General features: G+C 37.7%; 1 protein-coding gene and 1 non-coding gene across 6 annotated transcripts in view; both read left to right on the top strand.

Moving 5' to 3' along the window:
* Positions 1-16,550, top strand: part of LOC106875126 (uncharacterized) — a 52,603-nt gene extending 36,053 nt beyond the window's left edge. For 2 of the 5 annotated variants that reach the window (XM_052977637.2, XM_089344134.1), the window contains exon 2: positions 9,732-16,550. In XM_052977637.2, coding sequence (XP_052833597.2) covers positions 10,100-11,506 — 1,407 coding nt within the window. In that variant the 5' untranslated portion in view covers positions 9,732-10,099 and the 3' untranslated portion in view covers positions 11,507-16,550. Of the gene's footprint in view, positions 1-7,493; positions 7,668-8,814; positions 8,962-9,404; positions 9,575-9,731 lie in introns of those variants that run through there. The other 3 variants (XM_014923109.3, XM_089344133.1, XM_089344135.1) reach the window with 3 other exon arrangements.
* A 2,460-nt stretch (positions 16,551-19,010) lies between these two features.
* On the top strand, positions 19,011-19,102 carry Trnak-uuu (transfer RNA lysine (anticodon UUU)). Its single transcript is given in 2 exon segments — positions 19,011-19,047; positions 19,067-19,102. It is a non-coding gene; the product is annotated as a tRNA-Lys (tRNA).
* The last annotated feature ends 344 nt before the right edge of the window (positions 19,103-19,446 follow it).

The following is a 19,446-nucleotide window of genomic DNA, read 5'->3' as shown; positions in this document are numbered from 1 at the left end:
TGTAATTATTTGTATATAAAGCGTCACCTTTACCTTTGTAGCAGTTGACTATGATGCTGCTACACCAGTCATTGGGTATGACTCCTTTGTGTATCACCTGGTTCGTAATACGGGTGACTAGGCTATAGCCAACACTGCCAGATATTTTGAGCATCACTGCAGTGTTTCCTGATGGGCCGGGGGCTTTCCCAGTCTTCATACTCTTAATTGCTTTATCTACCCTGGTACTATCAACTCGCATAGCTGATATATGCATATATATATATATATATATATATATATATATATGCATTGCAAGTTTATGTGTGAAAAACAAAATAGGTATTTTGAATGAAGCATCTATAAAACTAGTTTCTAAACATTGAATGATTACGGAGGTCCACCAGAATAAAATAATAATAAAAAAATGTTTGAGAAACCCTGATTTAGATGTACGTATTGGGATGTATTGCAAGAAACAGCCAGGTTTCTTTCAACCCCTGATTCAAACCAACTACATCTGGCCTAAGAATTCCTCCTGTTTTACTTTCAAACTAGCCAGATCTACCCACTAACCCTGTCATTCTAAAATTTCTTGTTTTTCTATAAATTTCAATTATATATATGTAGATAGATAGATGTATATATATATATATCATCATCATCATCATCATCATCGTTTAACGTCCGCTTTCCATGCTAGCATGGGTTGGACGATTTGACTGAGGACTGGTGAAACCGGATGGCAACACCAGGCTCCAGTCTGATTTGGCAGAGTTTCTACAGCTGGATGCCCTTCCTAACGCCAACCACTCAGAGAGTGTAGTGGGTGCTTTTACGTGTCACCCGCACGAAAACGGCCACGCTCGAAATGGTGTCTTTTATGTGCCACCCGCACAAGCCAGTCCAGGGGCACTGGCAACGATCTCGCTCGAAAATCCTACAGGAGCCAGTCAGGCGGTACTGGCAACGGCCACGCTCAAAATGGTGCATCTCATGTGCCAACCGCACAAGAACCAGTCCAGGGGCACTGGCAACGATCTTACTTGGCTTGCCGGGTCTTCTCACGCACAGCCCATTTCCAAAGGTCTCGGTCCGTAGTCATCGCCTCGGTGAGGCCCAATGTACGAAGGTCTTGCCTCACCACCTCAGCCCAGGTCTTCCTGGGCCTACCTCTTCCACGGGTTCCCTCAACTGTTAGGGTGTGGCACTTTTTCACGCAGCTATCCTCATCCATTCTCACCACATGTCCATACCAGCGCAATCGTCTCTCTTGCACGCCACAACTGATGCTTCTAATGTTCAGCTTTTCTCTCAAGATACTTACGCTCTGACGGGTATTCACATTGACATTACACATCCAACGGAGCATACTGGCTTCATTCCTTGCGAGCTTACGTATGTCCTCAGCAGTTACAGCCCATGTTTCACTGCCATGTAGCATGGTTGTTCGTACGCATGCGTCATACAGTCTGCCTTTTACTCTGAGTGAGAGTCCCTTTGTCGCCAGCAGGGGTAAGAGCTCTCTAAACTTTGCCCAGGCTATTCTTATTCTAGCAGCTACACTTTCAGCGCACCCACCCCCACTACTAACTTGGTCGCCCAGATAGCGGAAGCTATCGACTACCTCTAGTTTTTCACCCTGGAATGAGATAGAAGTTGTTTCCTGTTTGTTTGCAGTCTTTATTGCACCTGAACATCTGCCACAAACAAAAACTAACTTGCTAGTTAACCTGCCTTTTATATATATATATATATATATATATATATATATATATATATTTATATATATATATATACACACACTCTTTTAATCTTTTACTTTTTTCAGTCATTTGACTGCGTCCATGCTGGAGCACTGCCTTTAGTCAAGCAAATCAACCCCAGGACTTATTCTTTGGAAGCCTAGTACTTATTATATCGGTCTCTTTTGCCGAACCGCTAAGTTATTGGGACGTAAACACACCACCATCGGTTGTCAAGCGATGTTGGGGGGACAAACACAAACACACACACACACACACACACACACACATATATATATATATATATATATATATATATATATACATGTATATACGACAGGCTTCTTTCAGTTTCCGTCTACCAAATCCACTCACAAGGCTTTGGTCGGCCCGAGGCTATAGTAGAAGACACTTGCCCAAGGTGCCACGCAGTGGGACTGAACCCGGGACCATGTGGTTGGTAGGTTGGTAAGTAAGCTACTTACCACACAGCCACTCCTGCGCCTATAATATATATATATATATATATATATATATATATATATATATATATATATATATATATATATATATATATATATATATATATATATGTATATATATATATATATATATACACACACATATATACATACATACATACATACATATATATACATACATACATACATACATAAATACATAAACCACCTACACCTGGACACGTCTCAACCAACAACTACTCTCTGCTTCGGTAGTCCATGGTGTCTCGAAATAATTAACTAAAAGATTTTTCCAGGTGGAGCTATTGAGTTAGTCATAGTCTGTGCCAATAATGGCCGAAACCAATCTAGTTTCTGTCTACCAAATCCACTGTTAAAACTTTGGTCGGTTTGAGCTATGAAGTGCACCTGAAACCGGGTGGCTGGAGAGCAAACTTCTTACCACACAGCCATGCCAGTACCTATAATAATAATAATAATAATAATAATAATAATAATAATCCTTTCTTTGACAGGCACAAGGCTTGAAATTTGGTGGGTAGGGGCTAATCAATATATATCAGAGAATGTTGCAAAATAGGCGCAGGAGGTGAGGGGCACGAGGTGAAGAGAGGAAGCCAGTACACAGGTGCTTTCCAATGGTGTTCCTTCTGATAACTGTTCCGTCAGAGTTTACACGAACTCACCCATGGCAATACAACTGCTGTGTTGAAAGCAGTGGACCAGGGAATAATCCATTGGAAACTTGTAATCAATGACTGAAGCTGCTTTTGGTGACAAAAATCAATATTGCATAGATTAGATAAATGAATAAAAAAAAATAAACAGGTTGGGACATGTTCAAAGATTCTCAACATTCTTGAAACATACACATGTATATACATACATACATACACACATATATACACACACACATATATACACACACATGGATAAATAGAGATACACATACACATGTGCGTGTATATATATAAATACATATGTGTGTGTGTGTGTGTGTGTGTGTGTATATATATATATATATATATATAGAGAGAGAGAGAGAGAGAGAGAGAGAGAGAGAGAGAGAGAGAGAGAGAGACAGACAGGCAGACAGATAGATAGACAGACAGACAGACAGACATACAGATAGATAAATAGATAGATAGATAGATAGATAGATAGATAGATAGATAGATAGATAGATAGATAGATAAAGTCAAAATAAGCAACACGGATTTCAAAGATGATTGCAGTACGCACGTTTCATGCTACTCCATTTATTTAAGTAATGCGAGCATTACATTAAATGCAATATGAAGAGCAATCTTCAGCTGCACGAAAATGCAGAAAATTACAGTAGAATAGACATATTATAATTGTGGCAACATTTCAAATCCAAGTGGGAGAAAGAATACATAAAAATCCAAGTGGGAGGAAGAATACATAAATCCATCTTGACTATCAGGCTAGTAATTGATTCTAGACAAAAGTTCTGTCTCTGATTTTATTGTCTCTTATCTAGTGGTGATAGCATAAGGGACAATTACTTCTAAGGAAAGGGAAGGTGTAAGCAGTATGCATGGACAAGGCTATAAAAAGTATTAGAATATAAAGGTTTCCCTGGTCAGAGTAGTACCAGGTCATTTTACTACTATCAAAATGTTGAGGAATTAAAACCCTAGGTATATGGGTCAAATAGGTTTTTTTCTTTTAGTCTGAATAGAGTATCAGTATAGTAAAACAGATAACAATATTAGTTTAACCAGTATTTTCATAATAAGAGGTATCTTAATAAAATAAATAAAATGAGATGTAATTATTTTATACAAAAATCATGAAATAATGTCAGTATTGAATTCAGGGGCTATAAATAGGGTGTAAAGTTTAAGGATATTAAGTATATTGGGTTCATGAAAACTATTTTGAATTATCTTAAAAAAATTATAGCTGAAAATAAGATAATGATACTATTTAGGAGACACATAGGTAAGCTTTATTTTTATAATGTGAATAAAAATTATTATCGGATTTATATTAGTTTATAATAATGTGTTTACTAAGGTTTAAGGGACTGAAAAAAGAAAAGATGTTAGGAAATAACAAGGATATTCAATACAGGAACCTGATGATTGATTAAGAGTTTCATTATTCATGAATTTGTTTCAAGGTTAATTAAAGAATATTAATTGAATAAGGATTCAATTAATTTAGGGCATAAGGATTATAATTATTTAAGTTAAAAATACAGAATAAAACAGGACAACTAATGCTGTAATAACAGCAACAATAAAGATACTTTTAAAGTCGAGCGTTAAATAAAGTAAAAAACTTATGAGAATTTCCTATTCCTATAAGCTAGATAGGGTTAAGCTACATATTGAGAAAACTAGCAGCAATAGCAGAAGTGGTGTGAAAAAAACCTTCCATGGAGTAAAGTTGAAATCATATTTATCACAAGTAGATTAAATGTTAAGGTGAGAGATCAGGAATATATGTTATAAAGGTTCAATTTCCAATTTAAAAATATGTGCTAATTGATAGTCCTAGATGACCATGGTAGAAGTTAAAGTACTATAATTTGATAACTTTAGCTACTTTATAAAAACCTATTTTTTTTTAAATTTAAAAGTGTGAGCAGAGCAGTGTACACATGATACCTTAAGGTCTAATCTATTATTGATTAGATCAGGATTATTTCTAAGTTTAAAAATTTCATATATTTCCATAGAACACAATTCACATCCGTATCTATTATTTCTATAAGGTTGAGCTTTTCTTATAATTTCCCATTTAAGGCTAAAATTAATACCATTATCTTTTAACTCCCAAATTTTACTTGCCAATGTCGTACTATTTGCCTTATGTCTAAGTCTTAACAAAGACCTATGGTCTTGGAAGAACTTTCTGGAGTCATTTCTTTATTCAACCTGGCACTCCGTCAGTTACAGCCATAACGGTTCCTGTTTATCCGATTAACAGAACAGCCTGCTCATGAAATTCACATGCAAGTGGCTGAGCACTCCACAGACATGTGTACCCTTAACGTAGTTCTGAGAGAGATTCTGCATGACACGGGATATGACAAGGCTGGCCCCTTTGAATTACAGGTACCACTCATTTTTGCCAGCTGAATGGACTGGAGCTATGTGGAATAACTGGTACTCCATCAGTTATGAAAATGAGAGTTCCAGTTGATCCGATCAATGGAACAGCCTGCTCATGAGATTAACATGCAAGTGGCTGAGCACTCCACAGACACATGCACCCTTAACATAGTTCTCAGGGAGATTCAGCTTGACACAGTTTGTGACAAGACTGGCCCCTTTGAATTACAGGTACTTCTCATTTTTGCCAGTTGAGTGGACTGGAGCTATGTGGAATAAAGTGCTAGGAATCAAACTCACAACTTTACAATTGTAAGCTGAATAACCTAACCACTAAACCACATGGCTTCATGTTTATTTGAGACCTACCTCCCATGTTTATGATCTGCTCAATTTCCTGTGATGTATTGGTTGCCACTGACATCTGAGAAACCAAAACAAACACCCAGATATCATAACCTACCCACACTAGACGATCCCATGTAGATTCATCTTGCTTTTTGTACTCATGCGTCTATCAGAAGTTTTAGGTTTCAGACATAATCACATTGTCACTGAAACATGAAATCAATGACTGTAGAATACAATTACGCCTATTATAACGAATGAAATATAAGAGACATGAGTTAAAAATTGTTTGGTATTTGTCATGGCAGGTTTTTTTTTTAATGTGTTCATTCCCACTAAGTTAAGAACCTGGCTATATCTCTAATATCAGGGCATGCACTCCAGGTACATGTAGGTGGATAGAAAAAGAGGATTAGTAAGGGTAGGTGGGTGGGGAGGTAGACAGGCAGATAATTTCATGAATGGGTGAAAGAACAGCGACAGATAGTTACAGATGTGAATGCAGCAAAAGAAGAAGAGGAATGGCGGCATGGGCTGGCCTTGTGCCTTTAGCAGAAAGGATTATTATTATTATTATTATGAAAGGCAGTGAGTTGGTGGAATCGGTAGCATGTTGGATGAAATGCTTAGTGGTATTTTAACTGTCGCTATGTTCTGAGTTCAAATCCTGCCAAGGTCGGCTTTACCTTTCATCCTTTCGGGATCAATAAGTACCAGTTGAGTACTGTGATCGATGTAATCAACTAACCCCTCCCCTAAATTTCAGGCCTTATGCCTATATTAGAGGATTATTATTATTATTATTATTATTATTATTATTATTATGGAGAGTTTTGCTTCAATTTTCTACTTATTGACAATGTGCTTTTAGAACCTCATTTTTACTGACATGGACAGGGTTTCTTGAGTACAAGATTTTGTCAATCATCACGGTCCTTTGACATCTTTGTGAGAGTCAATCTTTTGACATTAGTCTTTAACGTGTTGTCCCATATTTTCCTCAGTCTTCCTCTTCCACTGGTTCCATCTACATTTAGAGGTCAGCCCATTATTTATGCATCCAAGCTCATTAATACACATTACACAACCACACCCAGTTTTTCTCTCTTGCAAAGTATATCTGATGCCTCTTACAACAAGTTTTCCTCTCAGTGTATTTCTGTTGTGTCATTCCTACCCACAGACACCGCACGACCAACAGAGCATGTTAGCTTCATCTCTTTCTGGCCTTCATGGCATACATTTCACTATCATGTAACATTTCTATTTGTACAGCGCAGTGTGGTTTAAATAGCTTGCTCCCTAATTACATAGTCTTGGGTTTAATCTCATCGTGCAGCACCTTGTCTTGTACAATAGCTCATCATCATCATCGTTTAACGTCCGCTTTCCATGCTAGCATGGGTTGGACGATTTGACTGAGGACTGGTGAACCAGATGGCTGCACCAGGCTCCAATCTGATTTGGCAGAGTTTCTACAGCTGGATGCCCTTCCTAACGCCAACCACTCCGAGAGTGTAGTGGGTGCTTTTACGTGCCACCGGCACGAAGGCCAGTCAGGCGCACGATGCCTTGTAAGTGAATTTGGAAGATGAAAACTTCACAAAAGCCCATCACAAAAGAAGCATGTCATATTTTTCAATATTCGGATGACTTCCATGTCCAAGCATCATATTATCGTTGTAAATGAGGACCACCATCTGGATGACACAAGGAGTGCAGGCATGCATAAGAGATCACATAAACATGCCTACGCATGCATACATAAAGCCATACATACACACACACACACACGTTTCACACAATACACTAACATATGTAGAACTCTTCAGCTATTAACATCAGACATGGGAGATAACCCTTAGCATCTATTTTGGTATAACGGTCACACGGTCAGAGATGGTGCCATCGCACTGACAAAATATATACACCAGCATATACATACATCAACATCCACACATACACACACACATGTATATAGTCAAGGCCGGGGATTGCTTACCTCTGGTTCGAACTCACCTTGTCAGGTTGGTAAATCAGTTATATATTTACAATCGTGATAATTACGACTGTAACACGGATGCTATTATTATTATTAATAACAATAATAATTTGATAATAATAATAATAATAATAATAAGTATGACGTTAACCGTAACAGAACTCTTTGTTTCAGAGGAAATAGATGGAATATATATATGTGTGTGTACACACACACACACACACACACTCACGTATATATTTCTATGGTGTTTGACACTTACGTTACATCTTTGTGTGTGTATGTGTGTATATATATATATATATATATAGATAGATAGATAGATAGATACACATGTATATTCAAATATATTTATATACAAACATACACGCACACATATATATATAAAACAAATAATAGATGAGTATATGCATATATACGTACAGGTATGTGCATACCTACATCTACCTGTATATATAGGTGCATATCTGGGTACAGGACATTGCAAACAAAACGTAGACAAAAAAAATTATAATAACCAGAGTACAGAAAACACACAGGCCACATAGAGAACATTTTCCTTCATCAGCTGCCATATATATATATATATATATATATATATATATATATATATATATATATATATATATATATATATATATAATGTAGTTTGACACTTCATGTTACATTCCCGTCGTTATGTGTGTGTATATATATATATATATATATATATAATATTATTATATATACACGCACATTACTTACAGTGACAGCCACTAATCGTATATTCGTAGACAATGATATCAAAATTACAAAATTAGTCTTAATTTACTTAATGGTTCTCAGTCGGTCATTTTGTTATGTTAGCATAAAGGCTTCCTCGCAAATTGATGACAATACACCGGCGCGCACGCACACATATATATATAATGTGGTACCTTATATATAGATATATATGGTACCATATATACATATACATATATATATATGGTACCTTATATATATATATATATATATATATGGTACCTTATATATATATATAATGTACTCGTACACACATACATATATATGTCTATTTACGTATACAGAATGATTATTTCACACACACACACACACACACATATATATATATAATATTCTTTATATATATATAATATCATTCGTTATATATATATATATATATATATATATATATTTAAAGTTTCAGCTTAGAGCTGCGGCCATGCTGATGCACCACCGTGTTGCTACACTGTTATTACAGGGAGCCTCTTACAATATGTGGCACTTGGTGAAGAATGGAGTTTGATTTAGCAACCCTCATTTGCACCTCCTGCCGCGAGGTAGGTTCATCTGGGACTCTCGATAGGAAGAGGTCCAGCTTTGATTTAAAAACTCCTACATCTACTTTGTGCAGATTCCTCAGGCTCTTTGGGAGAATATATATATATATATATATATATAAACAAAACAGGAAGTTTCTAACAGGAAATTTCTTAGATGTTTATTGTATCATGTACAGCTTTGTGATTTGTATTAGCAAATGGAACGTGTGTAACGGTTCATAAATGATATCAAAAAATTTTTAAACTTCTTCCTATTTTGTTATATGATTACTCTTGCCAACAATATTTCCAGAATTTTCAACTCTAATATGTACCTCACATCAATACAAGAACCGACAATACCTACAAATTAGATTGTAATAAATAGGCAGAGAACATGGCTTGGATTTTTCCTACCTATATGACAGATACGATGGTCTACTTTGGGTTTAAAAAATACAGGAGGATCGGTTAATTATAATTTTATTCAACATATACAGCTCTAAGATTCACACACTTATTGCAGCGGCCCTTCTATTTTCTAAACCTGTAAAGGAACTCGGAATGGGTTTCCAACTCTTGGCCTTTCGTGACATTCTGAAAGCCAAGAACTTTTCAACCCCAGTCCCTCGTATGTATATATATGTGTGTGTATGCTGTCGTTCATGTATTTAAGTGTCGCTCTCTATATATAGTTCGTGTGTGTGTGTAAACAGATTTTTTTCCATTTGATTTTGTTTCCTGTATATGACCGCTGCTACAATTAAAATTTATTTCTTCTGTTCCAGAGATTGCTACAAATGTCTGCCTTATATTGTATTGGAAACCACGACAGCGTTTTTCGGAAAGTATAACCATCATCTCGATTACGGCAGCAGTAACTAATATTACTACTACTACATCTGAAGACTACTGGCCAAGCTTCGTTTATTTGGAATACTTTGTATGTGCCTTGGCATAGATACACGTACATACATACATACATACGCGCATACATACATACATACATACATACGACGGATTTTTTTTTTTTAATTGATACATCATTTGTGTGACCCTCGTTCAACCACAACCCTCACCTCAGTGTGGGCGAAATCTGTGTTGAGCACTAGAAAAAAAATATACATATATTTACCCAGGGACTTGGCCAGCATCCATGTCCTCTGGGGGCCAGTGTTACTCCTGTGGAGCTGAATTTGGCATTTTCAGGAAAGAACATGGATGCAAAAACTGTGGCTTCGTCTTCTGTTCGAAGTGTCTGGGTAAGAAGATCGAAGTGCCTCGTCTAAACAATAGCAAGGGTTCCGTGTGCAACCGGTGTTTCACTCTGCTTAAGGGCGGCCTGAAGACCAGCAGCCCTCCCTCCAGCGGCCCGTCGACGCCCCAACAGTTTCCTCCATCGCCTCCACTCGCCTACAAGAAACGGATGGAAGCCCTGAAGGTGAGAGAATCGCAGACGACGTCCACTCATTCGAATACATCCAAGAAGAAACCCACTTCGGTGCCAGCCATGTACCACGGTATGTCGAAGGCGGACATCGAAATAGCCGAGAGACTCGAGAGGCTGCGCGAAAGACCGAAGTGCGAGGTAGAAACGGAAGAGCAGCTGGAACATAGGCTGGCGGCTATCAAAGGGATGGACCCATCCCGTTACAAGGAATCGAAGAACAACAAGAGTGTGGTGTTGAAATCCGACCGGCGGACACAGCAAGAGCAAATTGACGACCTGCTGGAGGAGATTGCCTCGTCGGTGGCCCTTGAAGCCAGCCTACCCGACCCCGACGCTATCATACAACAGCGCCTCGATCAACTAAGGCAAGACGATGACCAACACCACCGACACCGCAAGAAAAGCAACGACGACGACGATGACGATAATGGTGGTGGTGGTGGTGGTGGTGGTTCGCGCACCAGCTCCGCTAATTCTAGTATTAAATCCACTTCAACCACCACCACCATAAATCTTTCATCTGTCACCAGCAGCAGCAGCAACAACAACAATAACAATTACAACAGTCAGATCGGTGCTCTACCGCTCGGTCGAACGTCGACCGACAACTTGTCATCGTCGTCCCCTTCTGCGCGCAAACCAACACCACCCTCGAACCGGGCAGCGTATTTCAAAGACACTTCGGTGACCACTAACACCAATACGACAAGAGCAGAGGCGAAGGACCACGCCGTTAATACCAACACCAACACCAACACCAACACCCTAAGTCTGTCCGAATTCCTAAGCAACAACCTCAACAAGGCTTCCTGCGGCCCCGACAAACAACCTTACGAGAAGAACATCAATTTCGGCAGCGACACGACCTACGAAGGATTCGATGCGGTCAACATCAACGCCTTGATGACCGAGGTGAAGCAGGTAAAGGAGGAGGTGGAGCGGAACTTGAAGCGGTCGGGCTCGGACAACGTGATGAGGGCTGGCGATCGCAAGTCCTGGAAGAACTTCGACTACACTGAGGCCGACCTGCAGAAAGAGGCGGACGAGGTGGCGCGGCGCTTGACCGCCGAGGTGCTCCGAGAGAAGGAGGACGAGGAGAAAAACAAGCAGTAGTACGTGTGTGCGTACATATGTGTGACACACACACACACACACGTATGTACATGGGTTTATATATACACACCTATATATATATTTAATATATAATAAATAAATATATATAATCCTGCCTGTATTATATAACATATATGAGTATATAATATATATGTAATATATATAATACACACACACACACACACACACACACACACATATATATATATATGTATATAATACAAACACACATACATATATATGCACGCACATACACTGAATCCGCTTAATTTTTGGTTATCAAACTTGTGAGTTCCAAACTGTTTATTTGCTTAATGTTATCAGCTGGTTATTGTTATTGATATGTTAGCAAAAACAAAATAAAACAAAAAAGAAAGGAAGGCCTCGCGCCCCAAAGTAATGACAATAAGTAAAATACAACGGAAAGTGGAGTGTGAGAAATTTGGAACCGGCAATAAGGAGGGAGAAACTTCAAAAATCTAACTTGGCTGGTCAGTATTACCGAAACGAATAACCACTTTGAAACCTAATTTATGCACAAACCGTGTTTAATTAAAAATGAAAAATAAATAAATAAAATTGTAATTAATTTTTGTGATAAAGATGTTCGGTGTTTCCAATATCGGAAATTCTAATATACAGAAAAATAACAAATAATAACAATTTTCCCTCTTCCCCTGGGACACCCATCTCTCTCTCTCTATATATACACACACACACACACACACACACACACACATATATATATATATGTATGTATATGTGTGTGTGTATTATATATATATATATATATATATATATATAGTTTTGCCTTGAAAAAGTTATAATTTCTAACAATTTTATGCAAAGTGTCGGAGAAAGAAGAATCTCTTTATAGTATTTGTAAATTATATTGGAAATATTAAGATTATATATATTATTTCACGCGAATGTTGACAAAAAAAAAAGGGAAAAGGAAAAAAAAAAGCAATGTTCTTCGTTTCGGTAATTCGAGAAACCCATGCGAGATATTTATATTTCCACTTTTATTGCTAATTCCAATATCGATTAATTCATTTTACAGACACACACACACAGGATGAAAATATACACATAACTATATATATATATATATATATATATGACATCTGCACATACAAAATGAACAGTTAATCCTAATCCTTCTTAATTTATATATATATGTTTGATGTTTGTACATAGATATTTATGAATATGTTTATTTGTATGTGTGTATATATGTACATGTACAATTATGGCTGTGTATTTGTCAGTGACGTTGGCGCGCCAGGACACAAGTGCCCGGTGGTATTTCCATTACGGCCCTGGGATCCCACCGATGGCAACTCTTTGCCCTTCTCCCTTCTGTACGTCTGTGTGGTGGTGGTGGTGGTGGTGGTGGGTCAGTAAAACGTAATATACCAGTCAGACTTTATGATGTAACTCCCTCCCTCCCTCTCCCGCTATATATAAGATAGATATGACCGGTCTATGGGGTTACCTTGGGTCTCATGTCCATAAAGCACTTAGCTTTACAACATTTCTTCAAACCCTAAATCCGTTGGCCCACGGCCTCTCTGGAGGGGCCGTGGGCCAACGGATTTAGGGTTCGAAGAAATGTTGTAAAGCTAAGTGCTTTCCGGCCATATCTATCTCTCTATCTATATATATGTGTGTGTGTGTGTCCTTAGCTTTTCTGGTGGTTGAAGCCAAGGGGTCCTGTGTTTGCTCACGACGACGAAATTTTAGTTTAAGCACTTCATAAACACCTCATAACTATTTTATATTTTTGAGAAATTTCAGTAAAATTTTTTGCGGATTTGTGTCCTACACGGGAATTCATACAATTATGCAAAAAAAAAAAAATTAAAATAATAAATAAAGTGTCATTTAAGGGCGATTTAGCTGTTGTTTTTAGCACATCTCATGACCACCTGATACCTTCCTTATTTCTTATTCTGAGATGTGTTGATGTTTTTCAATACTTTTCTTCCCTGAAACACATTTAATGGTCCATTGCTGGGATTTAAGCAAAAAATTTGGACGACCCATTTTTTAAACTCTGAATTTGGAAAAGAGTGGAAATTTGGGGATCTGTGGGAGGCGGGGATGGAAATTAAAAAATTAAGAGAAAAAAATTTTCTTTTCATAATCAGGAATTCCTGTGAGTAGCACTGAAATTTGCAAAGATTTTCTGAAAATTTCCCAAAATAGAAAAAGTTATACAGGGTCCTTAAACTAGAATTCTGCCCTTGTGACTATATGGGTGCTTAATGTATGTCTGTGTACATTCATATATTTGAGGGGCAAGCTGGCAGAATCATTAACATGGCAGTATTTGTCCCAACTTTACCTTCTGAGTTCAAATACTGCTGGTGCCGACTTTCCCCTTCAGGGTCGATAAAATAAGTACCAGTTGAATACTAGGGTCAGTGTAATCGACCAGCCCCCCCCCCCCCATTCCGACCACCACCTCCAAATTTGTTGCCCTTAAACCAAAATTTGAAACCAAAGCTTGTATGTACTTCTGTATGTATGCAAGCATGTACATACATGTATATATATACATATATATATATATATATATATATATATATATATACATGCATATATGTACATACTTAGATATATATATATATATATATATATATATATATATATATATACATGCATATATGTACATACTTACATATATATGTATATATATATATATATATATATATATGCATATATGGGTACAGGACGTCACAAAATGTAAACGATAAGAAATATGAAAATGACATGGATTACGAAATACGAAAACATGATATACAAAAGCAAACCTGGGTATGTGAACAATGAGAGAAACAAATGGAAAACAAGACAAGTAACATAAAGAACGACCCTTCATCAGTTGTCGGCTGCTCTACATTTCAAGCATTGTGAATTGCTCGAAATGTGGAGTAGATAAACAGCTGACAACTGATGAAGGGTCGTTCTTTATGTTACTTGTCTTGTTTGCCATTTGTTTCTTACGTTTTTCGCATACCCAGGTTTGCTTTCGTATTTCGTAATCCATGTCTTTTTCATATTTCATGTTGTTTACATTTTGTGACGTCCTGTACCCATATATGCATATATATATATATATATATATATATATATATATATATACATGTATATGTAAGTATGTACATATATATGTATATATGCATATATATATATGTATATATATATATAATCAGTGGATCGTAAATCCAAAGAAGACGCACGCTCTAAAAGATAGAGCTGTAATGTATTTACATGAAGTTAAATATTTGTATATGTATGTATATATTTGTGTGTGCGTTATGGCCAAATGTATAAAAATCTTTGCTTCTCAAGCCAGAAGTCTCAGTTTCAATTCTGCTGTGCTGAAAATCTTGGGTCAAAAATCGTTTTCCATTGTCTCAGGTCAATCCATACCTTGTTAGAGAAATTGGAGAGACAGAAATTATATAGAAAGCTGTCATGTGGATTGTACCTGTAACGTCAAAGGTAGAGCCTAGTCTCTTGCACACTCTGCCCCACTGATTCCACCTGTAATTAACATTAATCCATAAGCTTCCCAATTACCTTGTCAAATGAAATGCTTTGGTGGAATTGTTTATGACCCCTCATAACTCTTTTATTTTTGGAATTTTCAGAAAAGTTTTGCGAATTTGTATTCTACCTACAAGAATTCATACGATTATGCAAAAACCAAGACAAAAAATTTTTTGGTGTGTTAAGGGGTATGTAGCTGTTATTTTTAGCATATCTCATGACCGCTTGATACCCTCCTCATTTGTCAGTCTGACATATTGATGTTTTTCAATATCTTCCTCCGCATAAACACATTTAATTCTCCATTACTGGGATTTAAGCCAAAAATTTGGACTGTCCATATTTTAAACTGTGATTTTTTTAAAAACATTCAAAAAACATTTAAAAAATTTTTTTTTTAAATTCGAAAATTAAAAAACAATTTTGCAAAATTAAATTAATTTTTTTAATTTCGAAAATAGAAAAAAAAATTTCTTTTTTTTTTCATAGTCGTGTGAACAGAAATTCACAAAAATTTTCTGAAAATTCCAAAGAACAAAAAAGCTGTGGTTTTATTCCTGGTACTTTGTCGGTTACAGCGATGAGGATTCCAGTTGATCTGACCAATGAAACAGCCTGCTCGTGAAATTAACATGCAAGCGGCTGAGTACTCCACAGATGCATGTACTTTTAACATGGGTCTCAAGGAGAGTCAGTGTGACACAGAGGGTGAGACAGGGCTGACCCTTTGAATTACACTTTATTTTTGCAGCTGAGTGGAGAGTGGAGCAACGTGAAATGAAGTGTCTTAGTGCCATGCTTAGAGTAGAATTCCACCATGCTTTTGAATTCCCCATTGTTTTGAATTAATCCTGCTTTGAGATTTTAGCTTCTCACCAGGTGCATAGCCACTCCCCTGACACAGTTGAGGTGGGGGTCTTGTGAATTACTTGGCAACCTCTCTAGGGCTGGTGCCATGAAAAAGTACCCAGTATACTCTGTAAATATATGGGTTTAAGAAGGGCATCCAACCATAGAAACCATGTCAACACACACATTGAAGTGGTGAGAGGGAGCACACACACATACATATATAGATATATATACAGCAGGCTTCTTCCAGTTTCCATCTATCAAATCCACTCACAAGGCTTTGATCAGCCTGAAACTATAGTAGAACATACTTTACTCAAGGTGCCGCACGGTGGGACTGAACCTGGAACCATATGGTTGGGAATCAAACTTTTTATCACACAGATATGTGTGCTTTGTTTGTTTTTCTTTGTTTCTTTTTTTTTTTTTTTATCTGTTACAATTTATGTCCAAAAGGTTTTCCTGGTTTTCTGGAATTTTCTCAGATTTTTCAAAATGTTCTCAATATTCTGATGATTTTTTTTTTGTAATTATTTTCCTAACATTTTGTATTATTATTATTAGTAGTATTTATATTATTTATATGATGATTATTATTATTGTTATAATAAAAAACAAATGGACTTTTCAATCTCCGGCTTTTTGATTCTAAATATGCAATTCATACCATGTTGTTTGACAAACCTTTTTGTTATACTTCTGTTGAAACTCACTGCTTTTGTTTCAATTAATTTAGAAAACAGTGGAGGCGCAATGGCCCAGTGGTTAGAGCAGCGGACTCGCGGTCATAGCATCATGGTTTCGATTCCCAGACCGAGCGTTGTGAGTGTTTATTGAGCGAAAACACCTAAAAGCTCCATGAGGCTCCGGCAGGGGGTGGTGGCGAACCCTGCTGTACTCTTCCACCACAACTTTCTCTCACTCTTACTTCCTGTTTCTGTTGTGCCTGTAATTCAAAAGGGTCAGCCTTGTCACACTGTGTCACGCTGAATCTCCCCGAGAACTACGTTAAGGGTACACGTGTCTGTGGAGTGCTCAGCCACTTGCACGTTAATTTCACGAGCAGGCTGTTCCGTTGATCGGATTAACTGGAAACCTCGACGTCGTAAGCGATGGACTGCCAACAACAACAAATTTAGAAAACATGAAAGAGTTTATTCAAATAACTTTGTCATTATTAACCCTTTTCTTAACCTTATTTCTGCCAAAACACACTGCTTTTGTTTCAGTTAATTGAGAAAATAACTAATGATTTACTAATTTAACTTGTTATTTATCTGGTGTTTGGAACATGAATTAACATGAAATTTCAATGGAAGAAGCATTTCATTTAGATAAGTTTAAAACAGACAGTTTGTATCATAGAACCATTGGCAGTCTCAGGTGCATTGATATCAAAAGAGTTAATACGTAGTGAATGTGTGTGTGTGTCATCATCATCGTTTAACGTCCGTTTTCCATGCTAGCATGGGTTGGACGATTTGACTGAGGACTGGTGAAACCAGATGGCTACACCAGGCTCCATTATGATCTGGCAGAGTTTCTACAGCTGGGTGCCCTTCCTAACGCCAACCACTCCGAGAGTGTAGTGGATGCTTTTACGTGCCACCGGCACGAAGGCCAGTCAGGCGGTACTGGCAACGGCCACGCTCAAAATGGTGTATTTTACGTGCCACCTGATGCAAATAGTTTCATGTTGCAGACAACTGACTGGTGATCGGTTGAAAGCGCCACCTCTCTTTTTACAGGAATATCCAGTACAGAAGCATAGAACTTCCTTGGAAGGTCTCTGGGAAGTCCCTGGAGAAGAAGTGTAAGGATAATGTCAAGCCCAAGCTAGCTGAAGACGGGCTTCTTTTCAGTTTCCGTCTACCAAATCCACTCACAAAACTTTGGTAGGCCCAAGGCTGTAGTAGAAGACACGTGCCTAAGCTGCCATGCCATGCAACTGAACCCTGGACCATGTGGTTGGGAAGCAAGCTTCTTACCACACAGCCACACCTTTTTGTTTATTGTTTGTAATAAATTTCAAGTTTAAACATTCGGAGATTACAACTCTTAAAATTGTTGTTGCTTTAAAAATGTTACCATTTTCGTAAAATTCCGACTGCTTGGGTTAATATTCTTCTTCTTTCATTTTGTGTCAGAAACCTAAAAGAATGCTGAGATATCCACAAGCTATTGCAAGAAAATCCCATGAAAAACTGAAAAGTACTTTTGAGGGAGTGTAGGCGGTACATTAAACACCAACATTGCTTTCATGTATTGCTTATCACTAAATCCTTTCCACTATAGGCACAAAGCCTCAAATTTTGTGGAGGGGGATAGACGATTACTGGTGCCTATTTTATCGATCTCTAGAGGATGAAAGGCAAAGTCGATGTCGGCGGAATTTGAAGACAGGCGAGATGGTGGTTGGCACTCTGTCGCTTACAACGTCGAGGGTTCCAGTCGATCCGATCAACGGAACAGCCTGCTCGTGAAATTAACGTGCAAGTGGCTGAGCACTCCACAGACACGTGTACCCTTAACATAGTTCTTGGGGATATTCAGCGTGACACAGTGTGGCAAGGCTGGCTCCTTTGAATTACAGGAACAACAGAAACAGGAAGAAAGAGTGAGAGAAAGTTGTGGTGAAAGAGTATAGCAGGGTTCGCCACCACCCCCCTGCCGGAGCCTCGTGGAGCTTTTAGGTGTTTTCGCTCAATAAACCTAGCCCCTCGTAAATGCATAACTGTGCCAAATTTCATTAAAAATATGCAATTTTCAGAAAATTATGAGAAAAATACAATCAATGGGGCGCCTCTGCAGTATAGCTACGCGCCTGCGTGTGTGTGTGTGTGTGTGTCATTTCAGTCAGTCGACTGCGGCCTTGCTCTAGCGCTGTCTTGAAGAATTTAGTAAATTATTCTATTGGTTTAGTTTTATCGAACCAATAATTTATGGTGACGTAAACAAACCAGTATTGGTTTTCAAATGTTGCGAATAACACCCAAACATACATACATATAGATGTATGCGTGTGTACACATACGCACACATACACGTGTAATTTGATCTAATACATATAATGGCAGGCGTGATTACGTTCGCCCGCATAGCTCAGTCGGTAGAGCATCAGACTTTTATGTTTATAGATATGACGTAATCTGAGGGTCGCGGGTTCAAGTCCCTCTGCGGGCGCAACTACTTTTTTTATTTTATAGAATATGAATAAAGATATAGCTTTCTCCTGTTATTACAATTTTCTTTCTTTTTAAATTGCATTGAGTATTCTTCTTTTACTGGAATATAACACGTATGCATATAATTCAAAACCACATTAAAAACATAAGTCCTAAACCACTGTTGTAGCAGATTCTTAGTCGATCGCATTAGCAGTAGCACTTTATCTATCTAGATCGATATATTTTTCAGCACAAGGTACTCAAATTCAACACACCATATCTCACGAACACATTCACCCACGCTGATATTTTACAGTCCCACTGCGAGGTGGCTTGTCTTGTGCCTAGGGCTAACCGAAA

This window comes from Octopus bimaculoides, chromosome 28 (genome assembly GCF_046866305.1).
Source record: "Octopus bimaculoides isolate indiv1 chromosome 28, ASM4686630v1, whole genome shotgun sequence".
Lineage (NCBI taxonomy): Eukaryota > Metazoa > Mollusca > Cephalopoda > Octopoda > Octopodidae > Octopus > Octopus bimaculoides.
Note: the sequence above shows the minus strand (reverse complement) of the source record. Positions and strands in the feature narration are given on the sequence as shown.